This window comes from Scyliorhinus canicula, chromosome 2 (genome assembly GCF_902713615.1).
Source record: "Scyliorhinus canicula chromosome 2, sScyCan1.1, whole genome shotgun sequence".
Taxonomy (NCBI): domain Eukaryota; kingdom Metazoa; phylum Chordata; class Chondrichthyes; order Carcharhiniformes; family Scyliorhinidae; genus Scyliorhinus; species Scyliorhinus canicula.
Genome location: NC_052147.1, coordinates 141,410,367 through 141,422,609, shown reverse-complemented (window position 1 = coordinate 141,422,609; position 12,243 = coordinate 141,410,367). Strand labels below are relative to the sequence as shown.

The window sequence follows — 12,243 nt, the reverse complement described above, 5'->3', positions numbered from 1 at the left end:
TACTGGAAGCTGTGACTGATTGTCCAGTTGTATTTCTTTGAAGCTGTGACTGATTGTCCAGTTGTATTTCTTTGAAGCTGTGACTGATTGTCCAGTTGTAGTTTACTGGAAGCTGTGACTGATTGTCCAGTTGTATTTCTTTGAAGCTGTGACTGATTGTCCAGTTGTAGTTTACTGGAAGCTGTGACTGATTGTCCAGTTGTAGTTTACTAGAAGCTGTGACTGATTGTCCAGTTGTAGTTTACTGGAAGCTGTGACTGATTGTCCAGTTGTATTTCTTTGAAGCTGTGATTGATTGTCCAGTTGTAGTTTACAGGAAGCTGTGACTGATTGTCCAGTTGTAGTTTACAGGAAGCTGTGACTGATTGTCCAGTTGTAGTTTACTGGAAGCTGTGACTGATTGTCCAGTTGTAGTTTACAGGAATCTGTGACTGATTGTCCAGTTGTAGTTTACTGGAAGCTGTGACTGATTGTCTGGTTGTACTTCATTGAAGCTGTGACTCATTGTCTGATTGTAGTTTAATGGAAGCTGTGATTGAGTGTCAGATTGTATTTCATTGAAGCTGTGACAATTTGTCGAGTTGCAGTTTCATAGGAGGTATTATGGATTGTATTTCTATTAACCTGTGATTTGTCTGGATATAGTTTAATGGAAGCTGTGGCCAATTGTCCAGTTGTATTTCATTGACACTGTGAGCAATTGTCCAGTTGTATTTTATGGAAGCTCTGATTCATTGCAGTTTTTTGGAAACTGTGACCGCTTATCCATTTGTAGTTTATTGGAAGATCTGATATATTGTCAAGTTGTATTGAGTTAGAATACTCTTTTTCATACAAAATGACCCTTTGTGGAAGGGCGCTTTTGTTAAACCTGTAAATTCCACCAGAGCTGATCAGTGCTTCGCCAACCAGAAATTTGAAAGAACAAAACTCCTCATGCTATTTAATATATATTTTAACTAATCTGTCAGTCAGAACAATGACTGTTTGCTCCTGGTGCTGTCAGTCAGACTGGTTTAAAAATAGACTATAGCAGTGGGATGTCACTTATGCTTTGGTCAAGTTTGTTGTCAATAGATACAGACTGTTGGACAAAGAAACATTCCCAGTGTTGTTTTTGTGAGTGTCTATCGCGGAAATACATCATTCTTGCACCTTTCACAGAACATCATAGGGTGTTCCACAGCCAATTAAGTTCTTTTTGAATTGTGGCCAGTCTCCTTACAGCATGTTCTGCAATTCAGCAGCCAATTTGTGCACAGCAAGGTCCCACAAAAAGCAATGCAATGATGGCCTGATAATCCGTTTTAGCGATGTTGGTTGAGGGATGAATGTTGGCCGGGGCACCAAGGTTGAATTCTCCTCCTGTTCCAGGTTTGGTGATGTAGGATCTGCCATAGCCACCTGAGAAGGTCAACAAATCACCTTGGTTTATCGGCTCACCTGAAAGATGGCATCTCTGAGATTGCAGCACTCTCTCAGTGCTGCAGTAAGGTGTCAGCCTGGATTATGCACTCCTTCAATCAGCTCCCGCATTGTATTTCCTATCCCATTACTTTATTAGGAAGTGTAATGTGTTGCTGAACCCAGATCATTTGGATCAGATATTCTGGGAAACTGTCAGCTTTTAGCAATTATTTAATGCAAAGCTTCTGAGGAATTTTAAAAAGCTATTGTGATCAAGAAAAGATTTGTGCGGACAATATTTGAAAGTGAGCCAAGTGGGACCAAGAAAGAAAGAAAGGAATTCATTCATCTTTATAATAACTGTATTCCAATATGAAGCTGTAAGCATTATCCAGAACACTAACTGTTCTCTTCATGTTTGAAGTTGGGACACAGGCCAGACATCATTTTTACAGGGCATTGTGTTCTAAATTGATCACAGATTTTGGTGTGTTGTGTGTGTGTTTGTGTCTGAGTGTTGTGTGTGTGTGTGTTTGAGTGTGTGTTGTGTGTGTTTTGTGTGTTTGTGTTATGTGTGTTTGTTGTGTATGTGTGAATGTTTGGTGTGCATTGTGTGTGTGTGAGTGTTTTGTTATGTGTTTGCATGTGTTGTGTGTATTTTTGTGTGTGTTGTGCATGTTCGTGTGTCTATGTGTGTTTGTAATTTTTTGTGTGCGTGTTTGTGTGTGTATTTATGGGTGTGTTGTGTGTGCCAAGGCCCATTTTCATAACTTGCAAATCTTGCTCAGTCTGAAAGTGAAGATAATTTGTCAATCCATTGGGGAATAGCTTATAATGTATTAATTATAAGATCTAGGCAAGGTTTATATGAAATGCATTCTCCGAAAGGTTAATCAAAATGAGAAGTCCTGGTCTGAGTTGGCAGGCAGCGATGCATTGATGTGCACTTTCTTCCAATGATGTAACCTCCGCCAGTCCTGCAGCCCTCTGAGATCTCTGTGAGCCTACAACTCCAGCCTCTTGCAGATCTCCTACCTCCTTCACCCCACTACAGGTAGTGATGTCTTCAACTGCCTAGGCCCCAAGCTCGAGGTTTTCCTCCCTAAACTCCTCTTTTTTACATCTCTCTCCTCCTTTAAGAAACTCTTTAAGGCCTGCCTTTTTGAACACGTTTTTGGTCACCTGTCGCCAACAGCTTCTAATATCTGTTAACAGATCCTCTGAAGTGCCTTGGGATTCTCTGCTACATTAAAGGTGCCATATAAATGCAAGTTGGCATATATTTTCAGTCTGGCTTAGCTCCTCCCTTTCTACCATGCACCTCGGGAGGTCCTTGTGGCGCAGTGGGTAGCATCCCTGCCACTGAGCCAGAAGCTCTAGGTTTGAGTCCCACCCCAGGTCTGGATGGCTAAGGAAGGTGCGTTCATAACTCGGCCAAACAGTTTGAGTATCAATCTGTAAAATCCTTCCAAACATGCCAATGGCTGGCGATACGAGTGGGAGAGACCCCTAGCAAGCCACACTTGCTGTGGAGTGGCGCCCCTCAAGCTACACCAGCCACTGGCGACAGACTAGCGACCTGTTCCAGGAATAGCTAGCTATGGAAAAGACAAAAGTCTGCCGTTAGTACCATTAGGTGTGGGAAGAGAATTGGAATTGCAACCATTCACCTCACCTCTTATCCAGCTGGTCCAGCCTGCAGCAAAAATAATTCACTGGTTGCAAATGACTTTGAGTTGAATGGAGGGAATGATGTGCCTCTGTATAATTGCAGCTTCTAACCCTCTCCAGCAGGTTGCCTGTTACAGCAAATCTTTTTAACTTTCGGCACACCAGATTTTAAACTCTTTGACGTGAAATAATATAAATAAAATAATATAAAATTGTCAATTTGTTACCTAACCTCCCTAGAATTGCTTTATTCTTTCAGCAACCACCACGTCTGCTGCGACCATTGTGTCCACACAGTGGGTTGGAGGAAATGCCACGGAGGCCCCGTGTATCAATGAGGATGATCCCTCCTGCAAAGCCAGCCCACATATTCTTGGTAAGTTCAGAGGCCTGTGAGCATTGCGGTAGTTTGCAGTAGTCTAATTGCACTTTAACATTTATTACAAATTTATCGATTTTCAACTATTCTCTGAAGGTGCCAGAAAATAAGTGAAGGAAAATAAGGAATGTAATTCCGTCACAATTAAATTAATTACTCTTGTATTTGCCGCAGCCTACAAAAATTGATTTTTGTTCAACATCAACACAGGGAAACAGTGGACCAACAATCCAGAGAAATACCGGGCCAATAACCACGGCAAACACTGGTCAATGGCCCGCTGAAACACAGACCAATAATCTAGAGAAACACTGGCCAATAATCCAGAGAAACAATGGATTATTGGCCAAGCTCTGGGCTGCATGCGCCGAGCCGTCAAACACTGTTGGTGTTTGCCCCCCACCATGACAAGGCCGTGCACAACTGCCGGGAGCGGGAGATGACCGGAGGGGAACCACCAGACCTGCGGCACCTCACCGTGACTGAGCAGAGGGCACTAGACATTGTCAGCGGGCCAGAGGAGAGGGAGGTCGCCGACGTGCCACAAGTGCGAGTCCTCTGCCTGGTTGCGAGCTCCATGCTCAACATCGTTTGACAATGTCTGACTCATGCCCCACAGTAGCACCTTCCACTGGGTGATCACTGCATGCGAACTGGCCAGTCCATCACTTGGCCCTGTTGAATAGCTGGGGACGGAGTGATGGAGACGGCCGGGGGAGAGGGGGGCGGGGGGGGTGCTGCACAGTCCACCCACTGGACCTCACTCGTCCACCACCCCTCACTTCCAATGGCCATCACTGACCGTCCCACCATCAGACAGAGCAAGGTGGTTCCCCAGACGGAACAGCAGGAGTGGAAGCAGACTGCTGTGACTCCTGCCCTTTGACGAGGGGAACCACCTTGGCGTAGTGTTAAGGCCCATGAGGCCAGAAAGTTAGACACCAGTTCAGTTGGCACGGGTGCAAAGTTATAGGGGCTAGGGAACAGACTGTATATAATTAATTGTTTGGAATAAACACATGTTCACACTGTTAAAACCAGCCTTGGTGCTCTGTCTGATGGGTGTGGGGGTGGGACGATGTTGAGCATGGAGCTCATCGCAGAGCGGGCTGTCACCCATGGACCAGACCCGCTGTCACTGGCAACCCAGTGCCCCCGACTCGTAGTGCCGCTGGTATATATAACGGAGGGGGTGTGCATGCGGGTGGTTTGGTGGTGTGGGGGATGAGGGTGGCCGGTGGTGGGAGATGGTATTGTTCGGTGGTGAAGGGGGGTGTTACTGTGGTGTCTGTGCCACTGCCTAGCAACCCCCCCCCCCCCGCCCCCACACTTGTTGGTGAAACGTGTCCCGATTAATGTGTCCCGTGCTCACTAGCCCTGGCGATGGCGTTGTGAGGCCTCCCGTGCCTGGTCAGACCCCATGTTCCGCTCATTGTCCCCCCCCCCTCATCATCCTCCTCGTCTGACGAGGCCTGCCTTGCGCCTCGCCCTCCTCCAGCACATCGCCCTCTGCTGGGCTATATTGAGGAGGATGCAGCAGACCACCACGATGCGGCCGACCCTCCTAGCCTCGTACTGGAGGGCCCCCTCCAGAGTTGTCCAGGCACCTGAAGCGCATTTTCAGGACCCCAAAGCAACTCGACAACACCCCTGGTCGCACAATGGGCATCATTGTAGTGGTGCTCAGCGTAGGTCTGTGGCCTCCGTATAGGCGTCATCAGCCATGACCGCAATGGGTAACCCCTGTCGCCCAGCAACCAGCCCCACAGCCGGGGTGGGGTGTGTCCCCCGAACATGTCGGGGATCACAGATTGTGCCAACACGAACGGGCCATGTACACTGCCCGGGTATCGGGCACAGAGGCGCAGGATCCTCATCTGATGGTCACAGACCGCCTGAACGTTCATGGAGTGGTACCCCTTTCGTTTGATGAACAGCGGCCTGTTATCCTTCGGTGCCGCAGGGCAACAAGCACCCCATCAATTACCCCCTGGACCCGAGGCATCCCAGCGACGGCAGCGAAACCCACTGCCTGGGCATCCTGGTGGGCGCGGTCCACTGGGTACTGGATGTACTGGTCCAGGGCATACAGGGCGCCCGTGCCAGCAAGGATGCACCTGTGCACCGATGTCTTGGAGATGCCAGACAGGTCCCCACTTGGCGAAAGGAAAGACCCCATCGCGCAGAGGTTAAGGGCCACCGTCACCTTGACGGCCACCAGTAGCGGATGTACTCCCCATTCCCATGTGATGCCAGGTGTGCCATCATGTGTCAGATGTGTCTCACTGTCTCCCTACTCATCTTCAGTCTCCTCCTGCATGCCCGGTCCAGGAGTTCCTCAAAGGACATGCGGTCATGGGATACGCCATCCAGCACCTCCTTGGCTCCATCTCCTTCTCATCCCCGTCCTCGTCCTGTTGGCTGGCCGGCCCTCCAGCCTGAGTGGTTGCCACCTGTCCCTCTGCAACCCGCTCCTCTGCCGCAGCCTCCGCCTCCTCTCTGAGCCACCCCCGCTCACAGATCTACAGAGCTGCATGCAGGGTAATGGCCGCCGCTACGGCGGTCAACATCGCTGGCTGATGACCGTACATGATTATCTGCAGGGGGTGAGGGGAACACGGGTCATCATAGCGCATACACCTGTGCACAACCAGGTACCATGGGCTGCATGGTGACCCCAGTTGTCACCGCGCACCCCAGCCACGTATGTCCCTCACCCTCGCACCCGACCCCATCGGTGACTCCAGTCCTGGCGCCCGTCCCTGCGGTTGGCCACCGTTTGATAACACTGCCCCCACTGGGGGCTGCTGTTGGTGTGGCTCTGGGTGGTTCCCCGGTGGGTGTTGCCGGTTGAGTGGGGTGGCCGGGGAAGCAGGCGGCACTGACCCATACGGCCATTTTCACGACGTCCACCCAGGGGCCGGGGTGGGTGGCTAGCAAAATGGCCGCCATAATGGCACTTGGTGCGTGGGCACCGCCCCTGTCCTGTCGGGGGCTCCCCGGCTGCTCGGCCTTTCCCCCCGCGTTCCCTTCCCCTCCCCCAGCCCTGGCAGGGCCCCCCCATGCAGAAAGTACGGTCGGTGTCCGATACGGGAGCCCACAGTTGCCCCCACGCCAACTCCTACCTCCTCTCGCAGCCGCCTCAGCCAGCACGCCAGCTTCACGATTTTATAGAGGATGTTAGAAACACGGCGTCGGGAAATCGGCCCATCTGGGGCGCAGAATCGCTGAGACCCCGGAGAATCGGTCGTCAGGGCAGATAATGAGATGCGTATTGTATTTCCGGGTCGCACGGCGAGCGCTGCGATTTTGTCGAGTTGGGGGGGGGGGGGGGGGGGGGGGGGGGGGGGGGGGGGCCAGAGAATTCCGAATCGGCCCGAAGCCGGCGTCAAGCCCGATTTCAGCGTCGGAGTCGATTCTCCGGCCGATTGTGTTTCGCAGTTTCGGCGTCACTGCACGGAGAATCCAGCCCATCATTTACATCCTGAATGACTCAATTGCTGCCAAGTGTACATTTTCTTGTACTGGCATCTAGGCCTCAATTGATGGCCTTTGGCTAGCTAACTGGAACTGCCAGTTTTAGTCAAGTAAAGTCGTGGCAGCACGGTAGCACAGTGGTTAGCACTGTTGCTTCACAGCGCCAGGTTCGATTCCCGGCTTGGATGACTGTCTATGAGGAGTCTGCACGTTTTCCCCGTATCTGCGTGGTTTTCTTCCAGGCGCTCCGGTTTCCTCCCACAGTCTAAAGATGTGCAGGTTAGGTGGACTGGACATGCTAAATTTCCCTGTAGTGTCCAAATGTTAGGTGGGATTGCAGGGTTATGGGTTAGGGTGGAGATGTGGGCTTAGATAGGGTGCTCCCTCAGAGGCCGTGTGACACGATGGGCCGAATGCACTGTAAATTCTATGATTCTATGATAAATAAAATCTAGGCTGGTGAATTCTGACCAATAAACAGATAACACTCAATTTCTATATGCCAGATTCAAAAACGCAGCTTTGAAGTTGCAAAACGGAACATAATGCACAACAGCAAAAGTGCACTGGTAAATAATGAGACCCATAAAGTTTGTTGAGTGAAATAAGTAACTGAAAGCATCGACAGCCAAGTACTATGGGCTAGATTCTCCATTAATGGGACTATGTCCCCACGCCGGCGCCAAAACGGTAGAGTTTTACTCCTGAAAATCCTGGATCAAAGGGACACGACTTCCCAGCCTTGCTGGGGGCTAGCAGGGACCCGGAATACATCTCGCAGCTTTTGCTGCAGATACGGGCCCCCGCACTTCCGAGTCAACCCCCGCACAAACATTCCCCGGCCGCCTATAAGGCCTCCCCTGGCCTCCAATCGGCCCGCCCCTGACCAGGGTGGCCGCGGACTGAGTCCCCATCTGCCACGCGAATATCCCAACTGGCTGGAGTACATTAGTTCCACGCCGTCGGGGCTTTGGCCAGTCGGGGGTGGAGGATGTCGGAGTGGGCTTCTGGCTGTGGCCCCAGGTGGCGCGGTGTACTCCCCAAGTACGCCACTTATCGGGGCCCGCAGAATCGGTGAACCGCTGCCGGTCCCGATTTCTTGTTGGAAAATGTATTCTCTGCTCGCGTGTCGGCCGCAATTTCGCCGCGAAGGTGTGGAGAATCCATCCCTATATATATAGTTTGCATTCTCCTGAGATATTCTGAAGTCCACAGTTATAAATAAACTCACGTGGAGTGTGTGAGAGGCACGGGTGACTCCATTATCCTGTTCTTTATTGGGCCAACTTGCCAAAGATTGATGGCATCCCCCCCATAACCAGCACAACATCCACTCATTTCATCTCTAAAATGGGGAAGGTGGGAGGGGTGGGGAGCTTTATTAACCTTTCCAACCTCTCCACATGGTAAGTGGGAGAAAGTCGGATCAGGAGGCATGAGTTAAACCTAACTCTGGAGGGGATGTTCTGCGGCAGAAGGTTTGCTCGGTGCATGGTGAGATGCATCCCCGCTCCTCCCGGTCCACAAGCAGTGCTGGAAAAGTGATTCCTTGCAATGGTCAGACCTCCCATGACCAGCCTTCCTACCTGCAATCTCTTCCTCCCTCCTCACTACCATGGACACACCTCCCTCCTGAGGATCTTCAGATTTCTCCCGCCACCCCCTACTGTGATCTTCAGGCGCCCTTATTCCCATTACCTTCAGAGCCCACTGTGATTTTCATGCACCCAAATGTCTTTCAATCCCACTTTGAACTGCAGACATCTGAATAGAAACTTCACAACCCTTGCAATTGCTGTACAACCTCTGTGATTTTCAGGCTATCCTCCGCCCCTTTGAGTTTCAGAGCCCCACTCCCCCACCCTGTGATTCATCAGACTCCTCTCCAGGTCCTCTCAGACCAGCCCAATATTATAAAATGTTCTCCCTCCCCCACCTCACATTCATCTACAAGCCCTGAGCCTCTCACCCCCCACACCCCCCAACCATTGAATACATTCTCAAGGTTCCTTGGCTCAGTCTTCTTCAGAGTTTCCCACTTGACCATGAGTCAGCTGTTTGTTTGGCCATTGTGTTGGCATAAAATACCAGCTGGGCCCCTGCGATGGAGTTTGTCAAAACCCCCGCACTCCCAGCATCTCCGGGATGTCGTCACTCAAACATCTCAAACATATACTGCACACTCCCTTCCCCATCCATAAATATAAGTGTTGTTGTCTAATGCCATTACAAATGTTGCAATGCTTTCAAAGGAAAGACGAGTGCCTGTGAAACAACAGTCAGCATGAATCGCTTTGCCCTCAGTGATGAAGAACAGGAAGGTAATGAAATGTTCGGGAGCAGGGTGGGGCAAGTGCAAAAACTGGGTGCGCGGCATTGCACTTTCTCCCTGCACATCTTCACTGGGAGCAAGACTTGGCGTGAACATTTGTCTCCCTCAGTTTACCCTCATGGGTTATGAGAACCGGATTTGCCCTCAGCTGGTGTGAAGAGACGATGTGTTGGCTTTAGTTCCTTGAGGCATTTTATTTTCTTCTGCTCTAACTCCCATCTCGCGCCACTTTCTCGTCTCGATTGCTGACTGAATGGAGGCCCTCCCCAGCTCGGGATCGCTCAGGTTCAGCTTCCCGTACCTCCATATTTGCCTTTCCTGTCCCTGTTTCCATGGTGACATCAGGAAGCACTGAGCCTTGCCATGGTTTCTCTCTCTCTCTCTCTCTCTCAGAATCCGTGAGTACTACTTCTCACATTATATTTCACACCTTTCTTGTCTTCCCGCCCATTTGCATCCTTTTTACTGCTGATTTTTGTTTTCCCCCCTCTCTCTCTTTCAACCCCCTCTTATACAAGCAACGAGAAAGTATTTTATTGACTCACACACAGTGCATGAGCTTGCACCTTGCTTATTTTCATCAGACTTGTATGCAATATTAAATTGATAATTGTTTCATTGCTTCTTGCATATTTAAATCAAATGTTAAAAGTTAAAGTATTTGCAAACATAAAGAAGGCATTGCGCATGCTGTAGCTATTAAGAAAAACAGGGGTTGACTGAACAGACACACTTTTGGGGAAATTAATTCCACCTGACCTCTCCACAAGAGGTAGCTTCAGCATAAAGGGATTACATTCCCTTTTCAAAGAGTCTTGTTACAAAGCCTGGTGCTTGATTAGGGCTCCTGATGAGGAGACTCACCACTTTGAAGTTTGATCATAAGACGAGCAGTAGGTTGATTCTTCATGTTACGTAGGGATTAACCATAAAACCACAAGGAGCTAATTGATGGGGGAAAGAGAAAGGTTATTGCGGATTTGTTATTTTGTGTTTTGAGATCTGCTTGCAAGGATTTTAAGGGTCCTATTTTCATCACTTTGGGCATCACCATCCAGTTCTGAGAGAACAGGACTGCCCACAGGACACAGCCAAACTGAATTTGGTGTGCTCGCTCCAAAGAACCACCAAGGTGACAGGTGTGAAAATGATATTTTTTCCCCTGAGGTTGGGCTAAATTACATTGCTGGAGTGGAGTACAGTTAGCTTTTACGCTCCAGTTGGTCACTGGTAGCGCCTCAAACATACACTGGGGACCGAGGTTTTGCTACCGAGACTGGTCACTCGGGTTGGGGAACCTCAGTTTAAAGGGCTCCGTTTGACCCAGTTTTGGCTCCGGTGAGTCGAGGGTGAGACCCGATTCCTGACCACTGAAACTGGAAGCAAATCCTAGGCAACCACACTGCTCTATTGCTGAGGTGGGCTGCTTGAAAGGCCCGACTTGGTTCTCTGGGACCTTGTTCTAGCCCTCACCCCTCCTTAGCCTCAAACCAACCCCTGTGCCAACCCTCAATGCCCCATCATACTCCCATGCCACCTCCATAGTCATTATCCATGATGGGTAGACCACAGGAGCCATGAGGAGATTTAAAAAATGTTGAATAATCCAACACAGTTCTCACTCCTACACACTTGATAAAACTGTCATTCATCGAACACATTCAAAGCTTTTAAATCTCCTGAGGTGGTTAATCCCTGATTAAAAGCAAACACACATCTATTCAGACCACTCATCAAATACAATTAATCCTTTAGTAGCCTCTTTAATCAACTAAACTGTGTGCTGCCTGCTAAGATAACTGTAGCTTTTGAAACTCAGCCAAGCATTCATAATGACATAATAATAATATCCCTTGTGGAAGTGTTAACCAAGAGCTCTCTTGAAACTGCATATTCTGATGGTAATCAGAGAATTTTCTAACCTATGCCAGATGGTCAAATCAAACAAGTCCGGCAGAGGTTTTTTAAAAACTCTCATTGACAGTTTCAGCTTATGTTTTTCATGTTTAAGAGCGGGGCATTTAAAACAATTCACATCCTGATAGTTACACATACCTCATCCGCCATTCAACAGCATTTATGCCGATTGCATCAGTTCGTGACTCCTAAACTGTGGCTGAAGGTGCTTGGACCTGCCAAGATGAAAGGTCTGTTTGAACTCAGTATGAATGAATGAATATGTCTCCTGATTGGACATTTATTTCTGTCTATGCAGAAATCCACCCCAGCATCGAAGGCTTCAACTGCAGTTTTGGGGACTCACGGGACAGTGAGCTCTGTGGATGGACACATGATCCATCAGCAACGTCCAAATGGGTGGTCCACTCTGGGAGATCTAAGTTTGAAGATCTAGGACTGAACCAGGACTACAGCCCAGGTAAGTCAATGTTAAATTGAGGCGGTGCCAATCTTCACCCAGAGCTCCATTCTCCACCCCCCTAACTCCCCATGTCCCATCCCACCACCATGGAGAGCTTTTCATTGGATTCCATTTATTGCTTAGTTTCATATTCATGGTGGAGAACAATTCAACTGGTGCTCGTTTCCCTCTGGGTTGACATTCTTGCAGTGAGTGATGGTTGGGTATTACACCAATGTTTGGGAAAAGGGGGGTGTGTGGAGTCACAAAAGCTGAGTTCAGTCCTGTGCTTGTTTGACTTTCATTGAAGAAGCAGTAGAATCATAGAATTCCTACAGTGCAGAAGGAGGCCATTTGGCCCATCGAGTCTGCACAGGCCCATGCTCTGATATAGCACCCTACCTCGGCCCAATCCTCCGCTCCTATCCCCGTAACCCCACCTAACCTTTTGAGCAATATTAGTACAGCCAATTCAACTAACGTGCACATTTTTGGACAGTGGGAGAAATCCAGAGCACCCAGAGGAAACCCATACAGACACGGGGAGAAAGTGCAAACTCCACACAGTCACCCGAGGTCAGAAATGAACCTAGGTCCCTGGAGCTCTGAGGCAGCTAA

The 12,243-nt window shown here is 49.3% G+C and overlaps 1 protein-coding gene across 2 annotated transcripts in view; it reads left to right on the top strand.

Annotated features, from left to right (window-relative positions):
• LOC119958718 (neuropilin-2-like) overlaps window positions 1-12,243 on the top strand; it is a 141,606-nt gene that overhangs the window by 90,159 nt on the left and 39,204 nt on the right. For both annotated transcript variants that reach the window (XM_038787297.1, XM_038787298.1), the window contains exons 11-12: window positions 3,338-3,454; window positions 11,482-11,643. In XM_038787297.1, coding sequence (XP_038643225.1) covers window positions 3,338-3,454; window positions 11,482-11,643 — 279 coding nt within the window. The remainder of the gene's footprint in view (window positions 1-3,337; window positions 3,455-11,481; window positions 11,644-12,243) is intronic.